Genomic DNA, 13041 nt, shown 5'->3' on the forward strand with positions numbered 1-13041 from the left:
TGGGGTTTGGGTTTTGATTTTTTTTTTTTTTTTTTTTTATTCGAGTGTTTTGCCTACCTGTGTGTAGCACATTCGTGCCTGGTGTTCATGGAAGTCAGAAGAGAGTGTCTGATGGTTGTGAGTCGGTGCTGGAAACAGAACTCTAGTCCTGGAGCAGCAAATGCCCTTAACCACTGAGACATCTTCAGCCCACTGTCCTTGATTCGTAACCTAAATGAGAAGTAAGCCCTAAGTTCCTGCTCCCGGGAGAACGGTCCTTTAACACCTGCGAGAACTGTTAGGGGCGGATCATTCCTATGATCAAATGATCATCCTCCTGCCCTTGGGGTTCCGGATCTAGTGTGTTGAGGCCGGTCAGCCCGCGCCTTCTGGAGCTCGGCGGTGGCAGAAGACGTTTCAGTGAGGTGATCTTGGAGTGTGTGGTTCCGCTCGAGCCTGGTGTGGGCTGAGAAAAGGTGACTTGCGCTGCGCAGTCCAGGCGGAGCGCCGGGGCGGGCTGCAGGGCCTCGGGGCTGCACCGGCGGCTGCCGGCAGGGGGCGTGCGTGCGGCGCGGAAGCGCTTCCGGGGCGGGGGCGGGGCTTCCGGCGGCGCGCGAGGTCACGCGCTGGTCCGGGCCCGCTCGTCCTTCTGTCCGCACGTGTGAGCTCCGCGATGCTGCCCCTGCTGCGCTGCGTGCCCCGCGCCCTGGGCGCCGCCGCCACGGCCCTCCGCGCCGCCGCCCCGGGCCCGGCGCTCCGGCAGCTGCTGCAGCCCGCGCCCCGCCCGTGCCTCCGGCCCTTCGGTCTGCTCAGCGTGCGAGCCGGCTCCGCGCGGCGCTCCGGCCTCCTGCAGCCCCCGGTGCCTTGCGCGTGCGGCTGTGGCTCCCTGCACACCGAAGGTGAGGTTCGCGCGCCCGCCTGGGCCTCGTCACAGCCCCCTCCTCCCGCCTTGCAGACGGATCGTGGTTTGAAAGCGTGTTGTAATGGGTTTCGGCGAGTGAAAGCGGGTAGCTGGGAATGCTTCTTTACACAGAAAGTGAGAGTAGTGAATCCGTGATGAGAAGTAACCTGCAGAACTTAGTTCAGCTCGGTACATAGATTTGCTGTTTGCTAAGTTTACAGGGAAACGGGCGTCTCAGAGTGTGATTTGGGCCAGAGTTTGAGAGCAGCAATAAGAACACATTAGACAGTCCATGTCGACAGGCTTTTCTCTTTTTGAATCATTTTGGTTTTTCTTTTTTGTTTTTCAAGACGTGGTTTCTCTGTGTAGCTTTGGCTGTTGTGGACTCGATTTGTAGACCAGGCTGGCCTCAAACTTACAGCGATTCTCCTGCCTCTGCCTCGGAGTGCTGGGGTTAAAGGCATGAGCCACCACAACGTCTTTTGGTTTTTCTTTTAGGAGACAAAGCTTTTGTTGAGTTCTTGACGGATGAAATTAAAGAAGAAAAGAAAATCCAGAAACATAAGTCCCTTCCCAAGATGTCTGGAGATTGGGAGCTGGAAGTGAATGGGACGGAGGCTAAATTATTGCGCAAAGTTGCTGGAGAAAAGTGAGTACTGACCCAGGAGCTGCAGAAGGCCGGGTCCTGGCTCTGCGGCACCCTGCCCTGGCCATCCCCAGAGGGTCCTGAGCTTAGGCCCCGGGCTTCGATAAAATGGTTTTTGGGAAAGCATTTAACCGGAAACTTTCCTAGGCTCCAGGGAGTGCACTGACTGAGTGAATCAAATTTAACGTGACCTGGCTACACCGCCACGAGGGGCGGTGGGAGGGGCACGCCTTTAATCCCATCACCGGGAGGCAGAGGCAGCCAGATTTCTGTGACTTTAAGGCCAGCCTAGTCTACCCAGCAAATACCAGCATAGCCAAGGCTCCGCAGAGAAGCCATGTCTTGAAAACCTGAGGAGGGGGTGGGGCAGAGCATTTAGCTGGAAAGACAAACTGAGAAAGTTCAAGGCTGGGAGGCTTGCTGATTCTGAGGCCTGGGGTGCATCTGGTGCTGGGCTTCTGGCAGGGGCCTGCAGTGATACAGTTCTGGTTTCTGTCTGTGTATAAAGCCACCCGACTTAAGTCTTGGGAAATATCCCTCCCAGATCCTCCCTACCCACCCAGCTCCACACACACTTTCTTTCTGCCTCTTTAGAGAGAGAGAGAAGGAAGGAAAAGAAAGAAAGACACAAAGACACACTGTGCCAGGCACACCTTAAAACTCAAAATTCAAGGGGCAGAGGCCAGTGGGCCTCTAAAGTCAGGGCTAGCCTGGTTTATAGAGTTCCAGGATAGCCAGTGCTACAGAAAAATCACCAAAGTGACATAAGATGTCTACAGAAATATGATTGTATGTTGTGCTTTGGCTGTGCCTGCCTAGGGCCTAGCCTGGAGTGTGAGTGGCTCCTGTTGAGCCCCCACTGGAGAAGATGTCTTCTCCACAATGGGGTGGTGGCCCATGTGGCTTGAACACACCCAGCCAAGGCCCACTTCTAACACCACAGGTGACATTTTCACCTGGACTAGGGGGTGTCACATCTCTGATAGACGCTGATGAGACCCTGGACTTGATCCCTAGCACCAAGGGTTGGGGAGATGTCGCACCCTCTTGCTGACGTTGGAAATTAGGTCTCTGTGCATGTGGGGAAGAGTATGCTCCAGATTCAAACTGTAGAAATGCATGGTATGCACTGAGCATGAATGCTTGCCAGGTCCCGTGAGCTTCTGGGTCCAGTGTGCACACTCACACACTCATGCTTTAGTGTTAATTCTAAGAAGCCGTGCTGAGCCAGAGATTGCAGAAATCGTTGAGCCTGGGTTTTCTGGGGTTCTGTCATCTCGGTCTCTAAGGTGTGTGGTGGTCTTCCACATAAGTCACTTGTAACTCCACCTAAGTCACGCTAGGGTTTTTCAGCTTAGTCTGGGGTCTGCGTGTCATGTGGTTCATCTGCGGTTCTTGCTGTGGCACAGTGGCCTGACAGCGAGGCGTTGGCCAACTGGGCCCCGGGAGCAGCGTTCAGTGGGCTCTTCCATGGGCTGGCTCTGCTGCTTCCAGATGTCATGACAGACATGCGCTGTCACACGATTCTTACAGTCACAAGAGGGCCAGAGTGCAAATGTTCACATTTGCATACAGAGAGCTCCAGAACCCCCCAAAAAGAAAACTAGAAGTTACTAGGTATTTCCATTCCCAGTTTGTGGTATGCAAATTAATCTGCTCCGCAGTGTTTCATGAGGCTTTCTTCTGGGGCAGATGTTGTGTGCCGCTTTCGGCTTCCCTGAGTGCCAGCCTGGCAACTACAGCCACAGCTGTGGTACTTAGCATGTAGCCGCTGGCACATTGTAGGGTCACGTCAGAAGATGTTTAATGTGCTGGCTCAGGCCCCGGGCTGTTCTTGAGTTCTATGTCCCAGTGCAGCCAGTGGGAAATGGGGTGGGAATAGGGTGTTTGAGCATGCCTTCGCACTGGCCTGACTGGCAGGCGGCCTCTGTTAGTATTGACCTGTGTATCCGCTGGCCTTTTAGGATCACTGTCACCTTCAACATCAACAACAGCATCCCCCCAACGTTTGATGGTGAGGAGGACCCCCCCCACGGGCAGAAGGCAGAGGAGCAGGAGGTAAGCTGGTGACGCCACAGACAGCCACTTTTCTGTCCTAAACGGCAAGAAGGACTATCTTTAGAATTCTCTCATACTGGGGTGAAAGCAACAGTTCGGAGTGACTTAGCTGGCGTTTCAGACCCTGTTCCTAGAGTGTTGCCCTGCAGGGTTTATGCCTGTGTTGGGGGGGGGTAATACCAAGACAATACCGGCTGCAGTGTTTCAGATGAAAGATGTGCTTGGCAATTCGGTAGTCAGCACCAGTCATTTGTCCAAAATAGGAAGGCTGGGGAGCCTACGAATTTTTTTTAAATTGTGTTTGTTTATCCAAACTTATTTGTGAGTTGAGGGCTATGGTGCATTTGTAGGCAGCAAAAGCAACTTGCGCGAGTTGGTTTTGTCCTTCTGCCATGTAGGAATGGGATTGAACTGATGTTATCCAGTGTGGGCAGCATTGCCAGCGGAGCCTTAGCGAATTTCACATTTGGCCAGTTGAGATTTTTCCTTGGGTTGATGTGCCTGGCCTAGAAGCCAGGCGCTATGAGGGCCACGGGATCTCCTCGCCACTTGACTAAACAGATGTCAGGACTGTTTATAGACAAGTGTGAAAAGCTGAGTTAAAGGAAGTGCTGCATTTCCAGTTAAGATGGCCACTTAGAGCTCCAGGTCTGTGCTTCGGCCATCACTGCAGTGCGTGGGAGCAGAAGCAGCCCTGAAGGCTGGTCCCGAGCTGTCACTACCTGCCGAATTGCTGGACCTGGCCTTGAGGCATCATTCTAAGCCTGTGTAATTGATGGACCATTTAGTGCCATTGGAAGATTTGTGTGCCTTATCCCACCTAAGGCTAAAGGCTGGCTAATAAGATGCTAATGGCAGTGATTGTTAGACCTCTCCTGAACTCTGGAGGTCATTGGTCCAGATGTGTGAGCCCTACCACCACTGGCATATGCTGACTTGTTCTGTGTATCTCCAGCCGGAACTGACATCAACTCCCAATTTTGTGGTTGAAGTTACAAAGAGCGATGGCAAGAAGACCCTCGTACTGGACTGTCACTACCCTGAGGATGAGGTTGGTGGGGTGGGCTGTCTCCGACTCTTGTAGTATATACAGGAAAGACCTGGTATAGACCAGGACGGGAGGGGAAGGCGGGCGAGAGTGGGGCTGGAACGTGGCTAGGGCTGCAGGGCCTGTCTCTGGAGTTCAGCTGCTCCCCTCTACTGTCTCTCAGATCGGACAAGAAGAGGAGGCCGAGGGGGATATTTTCTCTATCAAGGAAGTTAGCTTTCAGTCCACTGGTGACTCCGAATGGAGGGACACTAACTACACACTCAACACGGATTCCCTGGACTGGGTGAGTGCTGGCTGCAGTAGAGGATGCTTGGCGTTGGCAGAGAAGGGTCCTAGTTCAAGGAACGGAAAGTAGCAATACGGGAGGGAGGGAGTGTGCAGTGGCCCGTGTGGGAAGGTCAGCGGCTCTTGCAGCCCGTTTTCAGTTCACTGTTCTTCCAGCAAGTAAATACTCTTCTTCCCAGGCCTTGTATGACCACCTCATGGATTTTCTTGCCGACCGAGGGGTGGACAACACTTTTGCCGATGAGTTGGTGGAGCTCAGTACAGCCCTAGAGCACCAAGAATACATCACCTTTCTGGAGGACCTCAAAAGCTTTGTCAAGAGCCAGTAGAAATGACAGAGACTGGGGCCTTAATTTAAATGGCGAGCTTGGCCAGTAAACAAAAGCTACCTAGGCATCAGAGTGTTGCTTTCAAATGGCTGTCATCCTGATATCATGGGAAAAAAAAGCAAGCTTAACACTTCATTGCTGTTATGCTTCCATTTACTATTCATTTGGTTTTTTCCTATACAAATCTGTGATCTGTAGATTTTTGTATAAGATGATGGACAATAAAATTGATTTTACCACCAAGAACGTTCGAGCTTCTGTTTTCTTTTGCCCTGAGTCAGAACACCAAGAACAGAGGTATTTGAATTTCAGTATAAATTAGTTCTATAGAAGGCTTGTGCATGCAGGGCCGCTAAGAGAGAATGAGTTCTCCACCCAGTAGCAAATCATGAGTCAGGATGGCTAGAGGATCACAGCCCAAGTGTCACAAACCTGGATTAAACAGAAAACAAGTTACTGTTACATTCTAGCCAAGAACAGCTAAGTCAGTACATGGCTGAAAGTTGTCACAAGTGGAGGCATTATGAGTTAATGAGGTCACAGCTTTCATGGACCTGTTCTGCCAAGCTGAAGCCATCGACAGCACGAGCTAAGACCAAGTACCCTTTGCAAGCCAGAGACTGGAAAGCAAAACCTGACAGCTTGGGCTTGGCAAGCCTGACAGTGTGAGACTGACCAGTTTTTCTTCCTCCAGTTTCCTGTCTGTGTGGTGATACCCTAACTCAACAGTGGTCTCCCTGCGTAGTCTGCAGCCAGTGCTGGCAGTCCTAATCTGAAAATACTGCTTCCAGGGCACTGGCCTCTGAACGTTACCATTTCTTTGGTTACACGTTATGCTACCTCAGCGTCCCAGGTAACGAACATCAGTATGCCTTGCCTTGCCCTGCCTGCCTGCTCTTTAACTGCCCTTCCCATCCTCTCCAGTGCTTGGTGTGAAACTGAAATGAACACCTATTCACATGTATGCCTGCATGACAGAGGATGCATCAGATACTACCAAAAATGGTGGTGAGCCACTATGTGTTGGAACTCAACTCGAGCCCTCTGGACAGCAGCCAGTGTTCACTGACCGCTGAGTCTCTCCAGCTTCTTGGAGCGGACTTTTAAAAGATGTGGTGCGCACACACACACCTGCAGAGGCAGGGACAGCCACATACATGTACATCTTGGAGTTTTGAGGCCAGCCAGGAGTATGTAGACCTTGTTTCCAAAACAACAGAAAAGAAAAGAATTTAACACTTGCTTTCCTACCATTTGAAGTTCTGTATGGCTTCTCTCCCACCCCCTTGTGTGTGTGTCTGGGGAAAGGGGGGTGTCTCCCTCAACTGTTCTCCACTTTATTGACAGGGTCTTTAGCTGAACCTAGAGTTCCTTGGTGGGCAAGTCTGCGACGGCTTGTCTAAAGCATCTCCCTGCCTCTGACCCCGTGGCCGGGGGGTTATAGGTAGCCGCCATGCCTACATGCTTTTCATGTGGGTTCTGGGATCTGAACTCAGGTCCTCATGCTTGGGAGGCCTCTGCCTTCTCACTGAGCCACCTCAGTGCTGCACTTGCTCTCTGAGAAGGCAGAGGCTGAGGTCACTGTGTCTCTTCAACTCTCCACTTTAATTCACTTGAAAAAACACATTAAGCATCTGCTTGTGCACCAACTCGCTGGAGAAAGAAGACATATACAGTGGGGGCAAAACAAAGCCGTGGGAGAAAAACAGTCCTCGCCCTCAGAAACAGGTAACTCCAGCAGTGCTAAGGGAAACATGGAGTGAGGTACAGCCCGAAAATACTAGTCAATTTAAAGTGCGGGGTCAGGTTATCACTGAGTATCTGGCACACTGTAGCAGGTTTGCGCCACAGTTCCCCCTGCTTGGGACCTGAAAGCTGTAACATGTCACTAATGCTGCTGCCCACAGCAAACTTGAGGCTCCTGGGTGGCCCTGCCCCTCACACCTGAGTTGCCATTTGGCCAGTCTTAGCTCTTTGTGAAAGTGTGCTCCAGACACACCTGGTGCTGCTCCGCTGCCTTCCTGTCCTGACATCGGCATTCACGAGCACACCTGGTGCGTGGGGTCACACACACCTGATCTAACCAAAGCAGTGCAGCCGCCGTCTCCAGCTTCCAGACCAGTGCTGGCACAATTCTAAGGCTGCTCCTCCCTTCTGACTGAAATTAGTCATTCCATGCGTTTTCATTCTAGTCTGTGTATGCGCAAGCCCACTGTATGTTGTGGAAGACAAAAGACAACTTGCAGGAATCAGTTCTCCACATCCACACGTGAGGTCCAACAAGGTTGAGCTCAGTATCAGGACTGGCAGCAAGTGCTCTTAGCAGTGGAGCCGCCTGGCCTGCTTTTGAGACGGGCCCTCATGGTGTCCTCTGGGCTAGCTTTAGGCTCTTCCTACCTCCCCTGGGGAGGTTACAGGTAAGGGCCAGCTGATACTTTCTCTGAAGTAAACACCTCAAAAAACAATATTTTAAACATTTACTTATTTCTAAGCCATTATTTCTACCAAGAGGGGAACAGCCAACTGCTGACATCCTCTGGCAAGTGGCTGGGCCCTGGGAGGCTCACCTGGCAGCTCATCAGGAGACTGGGCTTCTCTTCTGTCCCACCGGTGACAGAAAACTCGGGAGTGTGGGGACAGTGTGCACTGTGCTCATTCACATTATCCTCCAAGCAGACACGAAGCTTCTGCTCTGTCAACTCTGGAGACTAAGAAAGTCCAACCACAAATAATCTTAAATGCTGTATTCCAGCAGGCTGAAAGCCGGATCCTCGACAGTCAACTAAGACAGCTTGACTCTGAAGCTTTATCCGGCTGGGGGCTGGGGTGTGGCTCAGTGGCAGAGAGCCTGCCTAGCAAGCAAGTAGCCCTGTGTTCCACTCCCAGCCCAGACGGGAGTGACAGCCTGTACCCAGCTCCTAGAAGGTGAGGCCACAAGGATCAGAAGTTGAGCTGCAAGTGAGTCTGAGGGCAGCCTGGGCTACTACCAGACTCTGCCTCAAACAAGAAAGGGGATCTGCAGAGATGGCTCAGTGGTTTAGAGCACTTGCTCCTCTTCCAGAAGACCTTGGCTCGCAGTGGCCACATGGCAGCTCACAACCAGCTCTAACTCCAATTACACAGCATCTGGCACCTCTCCTCACCTCCAGGGCTCTACACACATGGTGCACAGACATACATGTGGGCAAAACACTTGAGGCCTATTTGGTGAACACAGGCTGGTAGGAACAGGTCTTATTTCCTGTTCACCAAGATGCTGAGCCCTGGATTTCACCCCCAGGAGCCACTCTGCTATGCCTCCCCTGCCCTGGTGGACTCTCCCTCTGAAACCATGAGCCAAAATAAACCTCTCCTTGAAAACTATTGCTGCTGGGTGTCTTGGCGGTGACCAGAATGCACGACTGGCTCCAACCTCCACTAGAGGGTCTTTAACACACATGTGTATGTGGGAAGTCTGGACACTTACATGAAGTGGGATATGCAGGCCACACGGACACGTGACCACACTACTCGTTACTCTCAGGTTGTACCTAGAGATAGAATTAGGATTCCCAGGTCATTGTGGTAACAAGCCCTGGCTCCCTAACCCTTTCAGCCAATAAACGAGGGGCGGAGGGATCGAGGGATGAGACCCAATAATGCTAAACAGATTTTGAAAGTTCTTACTTTATACACACAGGACAGATGAGGGCGTTTGCTTCCCACTCTGCCAACATGCTGTTGAGACAACGTTCATCAAATTGTAAGCTCTTCTCATACTCGCTTATGATGGCCTTTTCTGCAAGGCAAAAGGCGCAGGGTTATCCTGTACCCACAGAGCAGGTCCATTATTTCTACTTTACAGGTAAATGTGAAAGCTACTCAAGATAAGGCTATGTGGAATAAGGAAGATACAAGCCATAAGATGCAAGCCCATGTACTCTACACAATGCTAAGAGAACCCCAAGAAGCAGATGCTCACAGTTTTTCAGGGAATCAAAGAATGGAGGAGAGAGATAGCCCTTGGGTACACATGTACAGACCTGCCATGAAAGGAAAGTGACAAGTTCACCATAAAGATTTTTTTCAAGAGGCAGGTTTCGACGTGCTACCATGGCTACTCTGAAACTACAGAGCTCAAGCATCTTCCTGAAAGCCCACCCTGTGAAATCACAAGTAGCTTGTATGTACCACAGGCACAAACCACAGGGCTCAGCTTAACATAGCAAGAGGCAGGATCAAATAAACTGCTTCCCAACACTACCTCTGACTAGCTATATGACCTGTGTGATGATACACTTTCTATTCTGTCTAATCCCATCTTTCACAGTAGTCAGAATGGAGGAACATGGAATGAGAAGTTCCTGCACAGAATCTACAAACACAGAATCTCTTACTACGGGGAAGACAGCCAAGAATTCAAGTCCAACAGAGGCTTCAAGATACTTAAGGGTAGTAAAAGGACAGGAATTAAGAAATAATCCTGAACGAAAGAAAGTGAGAGAGAGAGAGAGAGAAAGAGAGAGAGAGAAAGAAAGAAAGAAAGAAAGAAAGAAAGAAAGAAAGAAAGAAAGAAAGAATCCTGGGAAGTGGTGTTGGTGGCACACGACTTTAATCCCAGCACTCAGAGGCAGAGGCAGGTGGATCTCTGAGTTTGACTCAGAGAAAGTTCAGGACAGCCAGGGCTACACAAAGAAATACTGTCTTAAAGCTCAGAGGTTAAGGGCACTGGCTGTTCTTCCAAAGGTCCTGAGTTCAATTCCCAGCACCACATGGTGGCTCACAGCCATCTATAGTGAGATCTGTGCCCTTTTCTGATCTACACGTGTACATGCAGGCAGAACCCTGTATACATAATAATTTTTTTTTTTTAAAGACAACTAGTAATCCTAGGTCTGGGGATACAGCCTTGGTCTTTGCCTCCATGCCCAAGGCCCTGGGTTTAATTCCTAGCATCCAAACACTTTATAGCATCAAGGAGAGGCCAGTCTTAGAGGAGTGCTATAGCAGAGAGGACTACACCCTGGAGTTACCTTCCTCACACAGCTCCTGTCCAATCTCCTGCAGCACAGCCAGGTCCAAAGGCAATCCCAACTACAAGACAGAGCGGAGGGTCGGTGTGGCTCAGCGGGCAGTGCTTGCCTTGCGTGCAATAAAATGCCTGAGCAAGACACAGAGCAGACAGTCCTTCATCGCCCACATGAAGTACTGTTAGCCACCATGTCCCAAGACCCCCACTTTTACCCACAAAATTGGCCTAGTCCACATGCAGAAATTTGCTAACAGTTCAGTAAAGTGCCAAGCTAAACCAGCAACAAACAACCAAAGTACAACAGCACCAAATGTAAGGGAGAGAAAATGGGGCAACAGTTAATGTCCTTCTACGCCTGACCATGGGAAAAAGTCTGGTCTTTGAAAAGCTGTTTTAGCTTCAGTAAAGCTGGAATGAGGCCCACCTGAGAGGGCTATTGTGAGCACCAACTGTGGTGACGTTAAGCTAGCCATTTGTCTTACTGTAGGACACATGGTGCTACTGAAAATGAATCATTATTGTATGGTGATTTGATGGTTTCAAACAGTTTCAGGTTTTGTTACAGTTCTCATAACGCTTGTGCTGTCTTCTTTATTTCATGCAAATGTAAAAACTAAGACTCAAAGAAACAGTAAAGCTGTGAGTCAGTAAAACTAAACTTAGAATTCCCAAATCCTGGTGCCAACCCATAACCTTTCCTGATACACTGTAAATGGTTTTCTATTGACACACAACTGCAAACTCTGATAGACTAGAATCAGAATGTAGAGACATCCTTTTTAAAGAGAGGTCCTTAGCCCATTCCTAGTGGATCAAAACTTCCAATGGGGATAGCAAGAATGAAATTTTCTTTCCTTTCAGTTTCTTAAGCGAATACATTACAAGGTTGTGCCGTGGCTTCAGTCTAGTATTGCAGAGACATCAATAAAATAATCTACTCAAAACTTGAAAAGCCTAAGCCGAATGGCAGCTGGAAAGTGGGTAGGCTGAAAGGACCTGGAGAAACAGGTACAAAGAGGTCGCCAGAAACTCTTTATGGAGCCCCTGCAGGCTCCTCGCCTGACCTGAAGCAAGTCCTCTGGACACTGCTCTCCAGACCGCAGAGAATCCCACTCTTCCTCCATCACTTCCCGCACTAGAAGACTGTCTGACGCTCTTCCTGGAGTGCCACAAGCAGCCTGGCGGTACCTGCTCAGGAGCCTGTGCCGGCTGTTTCTCATTCGCTGGAGACATCCCTGGGGGAAGGTGGGAGCAGTGGAGTAAAAGAAGGAAAAGGTAAATTCCACCAAAAGAAGAAAACATAAAAAGAATTCTAGATGCAAAATTTCCACATTGTCCAGTCCTTATCCACACACAAATAGGTGTTTTGTTCACATATCTCTAAATTCCTACATTTCATATCTTATTTTTATTTTGCATGCAGGCTGGTGGATGTACGGTAACCGTGTCCACAGGCTGACTTCAGACATTCCTATGGTTTCCAGACTCCTGCATCTATACATATGGCTACAGTAATGGTCTTCTTTACAAAAGCACTTCCCAACCCTCATGACTTTTTCACATGTCTTTGAGGTTATGTGCACCGTGTGAGTGCAAGCACTCACCAAGGCCAGAAGATGGCAATGGACCCCTTGGAACTGGAGTTATAGCCACCAGGTCCCCTGCGAGAGCATATGTGCTCTTAACACCGAGCCATCTCCCCACCCCCAACTCAACATGGTGTTTGTTCCCCAAGTGATTGTCAAAACTCTGCCTGCAGAGCTGCTACTGACTGAGGCCAGTTAGTCTGTAGAGAGGGTGCTGCATCCAAGTGCTCTGCACTGTACATAACAGCCTCCCATGGCAGCTCTCTGCTGCCAGACGCCAGCACTCAGCACTGACCCACACGGCTACCCGCACGCAGTAGTCCCATACACGCATACACCCACTCCTTAGAGGCTGCTGAGCAGCGAGAGAAGCTATTTCTTACAAGGAACTACTTGGGTTCAGAAGAAGCCAGAGCTTAAGCTCAACTTTCCTCACAGTAACTGATGTTCCTGTCACTCGTTAGAAGAGAAATAACTTCTGTCTCACAGGACATATGCATATCCAGTGCTTTCCTCTGTAACCAACGTTAGGTGGTGCTGTTGTAACAAGCAGCAGCTACTTCTGTCATGACGCTTAAAAGATGAAACAAACTCGAATCCTGGGCGAAGATGGCACCTACTCCGGCCCGGAGACTTGAGTTCAAGATCCACCTCGCTAGCCAGGCGCTCGGAGCTCGCGACCAGTGCTGAAGCGAGGGCGGAGAGGACAGCGGTCCTTGGGACAGAGTGGGGAAGTCATCACGACCCAGACTTCACACTCACCTGCCTGAAAGTTTCTTTCCAAGGCGGCGAGCCCACCTGCTTGTACAAGAAGCGATGAGGAGACTCGGAGGGCTCCGCCATCCCTTAGCCGGAGAGGGGCCCAAGTCCCCGCCCCTCCGCCGCGCGCGAAGGATTCTGGAAATTGTAGTTTCTGGGGCCTGACTGCCCATCAGGCCCCGAGGCTTTCTGGGAGCTGCCTCTAGCGGCTATACCCTCCCAGAGACAGATTTCGGGGATCCAAGCACGGACGAAGCAGTGACAGTTGAAAGTAAACACCACCTGGGCTGAGGGAGGTGAGGCTGGAGAGAGAGCCCTGGGTTTAGCCGGAGAGCATTGTCCATTGGACAGCAGATGTCACTCTTAACCCTACGCACTGGTCCTCCCTAGCCCCAAAGCCGTCCGGAAACCCTCGACGTTCTCGTCTGCGCCCCGC

At 50.6% G+C, this 13041-nt stretch overlaps 2 protein-coding genes across 3 annotated transcripts; one reads left to right on the forward strand and one right to left on the reverse strand.

Annotated features, from left to right (window-relative positions):
- Window positions 1–567: 567 nt before the first annotated feature.
- C1qbp (complement C1q binding protein) lies at window positions 568–5495 on the forward strand. Its single transcript, XM_021661337.2, has 6 exons — window positions 568–878; window positions 1379–1529; window positions 3491–3584; window positions 4540–4635; window positions 4796–4918; window positions 5100–5495. Exons 1-6 carry the CDS (start codon window positions 653–655, stop codon window positions 5247–5249), a joined length of 840 nt encoding a protein of 279 aa, XP_021517012.1. The 5' UTR covers window positions 568–652; the 3' UTR covers window positions 5250–5495.
- On the reverse strand, window positions 5385–13034 carry Rpain (RPA interacting protein). 2 transcript variants are annotated; one of them, XM_021661340.2, is made up of 7 exons: window positions 12609–13019; window positions 11325–11495; window positions 10262–10322; window positions 8916–9027; window positions 8716–8779; window positions 7817–7957; window positions 5385–5681 (listed from the first exon to the last, which is right to left on the reverse strand). In XM_021661340.2, exons 1-7 carry the CDS (start codon window positions 12687–12689, stop codon window positions 5652–5654), a joined length of 660 nt encoding a protein of 219 aa, XP_021517015.1. In that variant the 5' UTR covers window positions 12690–13019; the 3' UTR covers window positions 5385–5651. The 2 variants fall into 2 exon arrangements, with proteins under 2 accessions (XP_021517015.1, XP_021517016.1); XM_021661341.2 differs by lacking the exons at window positions 5385–5681; window positions 8716–8779 and having other exon boundaries at window positions 12609–13034.
- Between the last annotated feature and the right edge of the window lie 7 nt (window positions 13035–13041).

The sequence above is a fragment of the Meriones unguiculatus genome, chromosome 11 (genome assembly GCF_030254825.1).
Source record: "Meriones unguiculatus strain TT.TT164.6M chromosome 11, Bangor_MerUng_6.1, whole genome shotgun sequence".
Lineage (NCBI taxonomy): Eukaryota > Metazoa > Chordata > Mammalia > Rodentia > Muridae > Meriones > Meriones unguiculatus.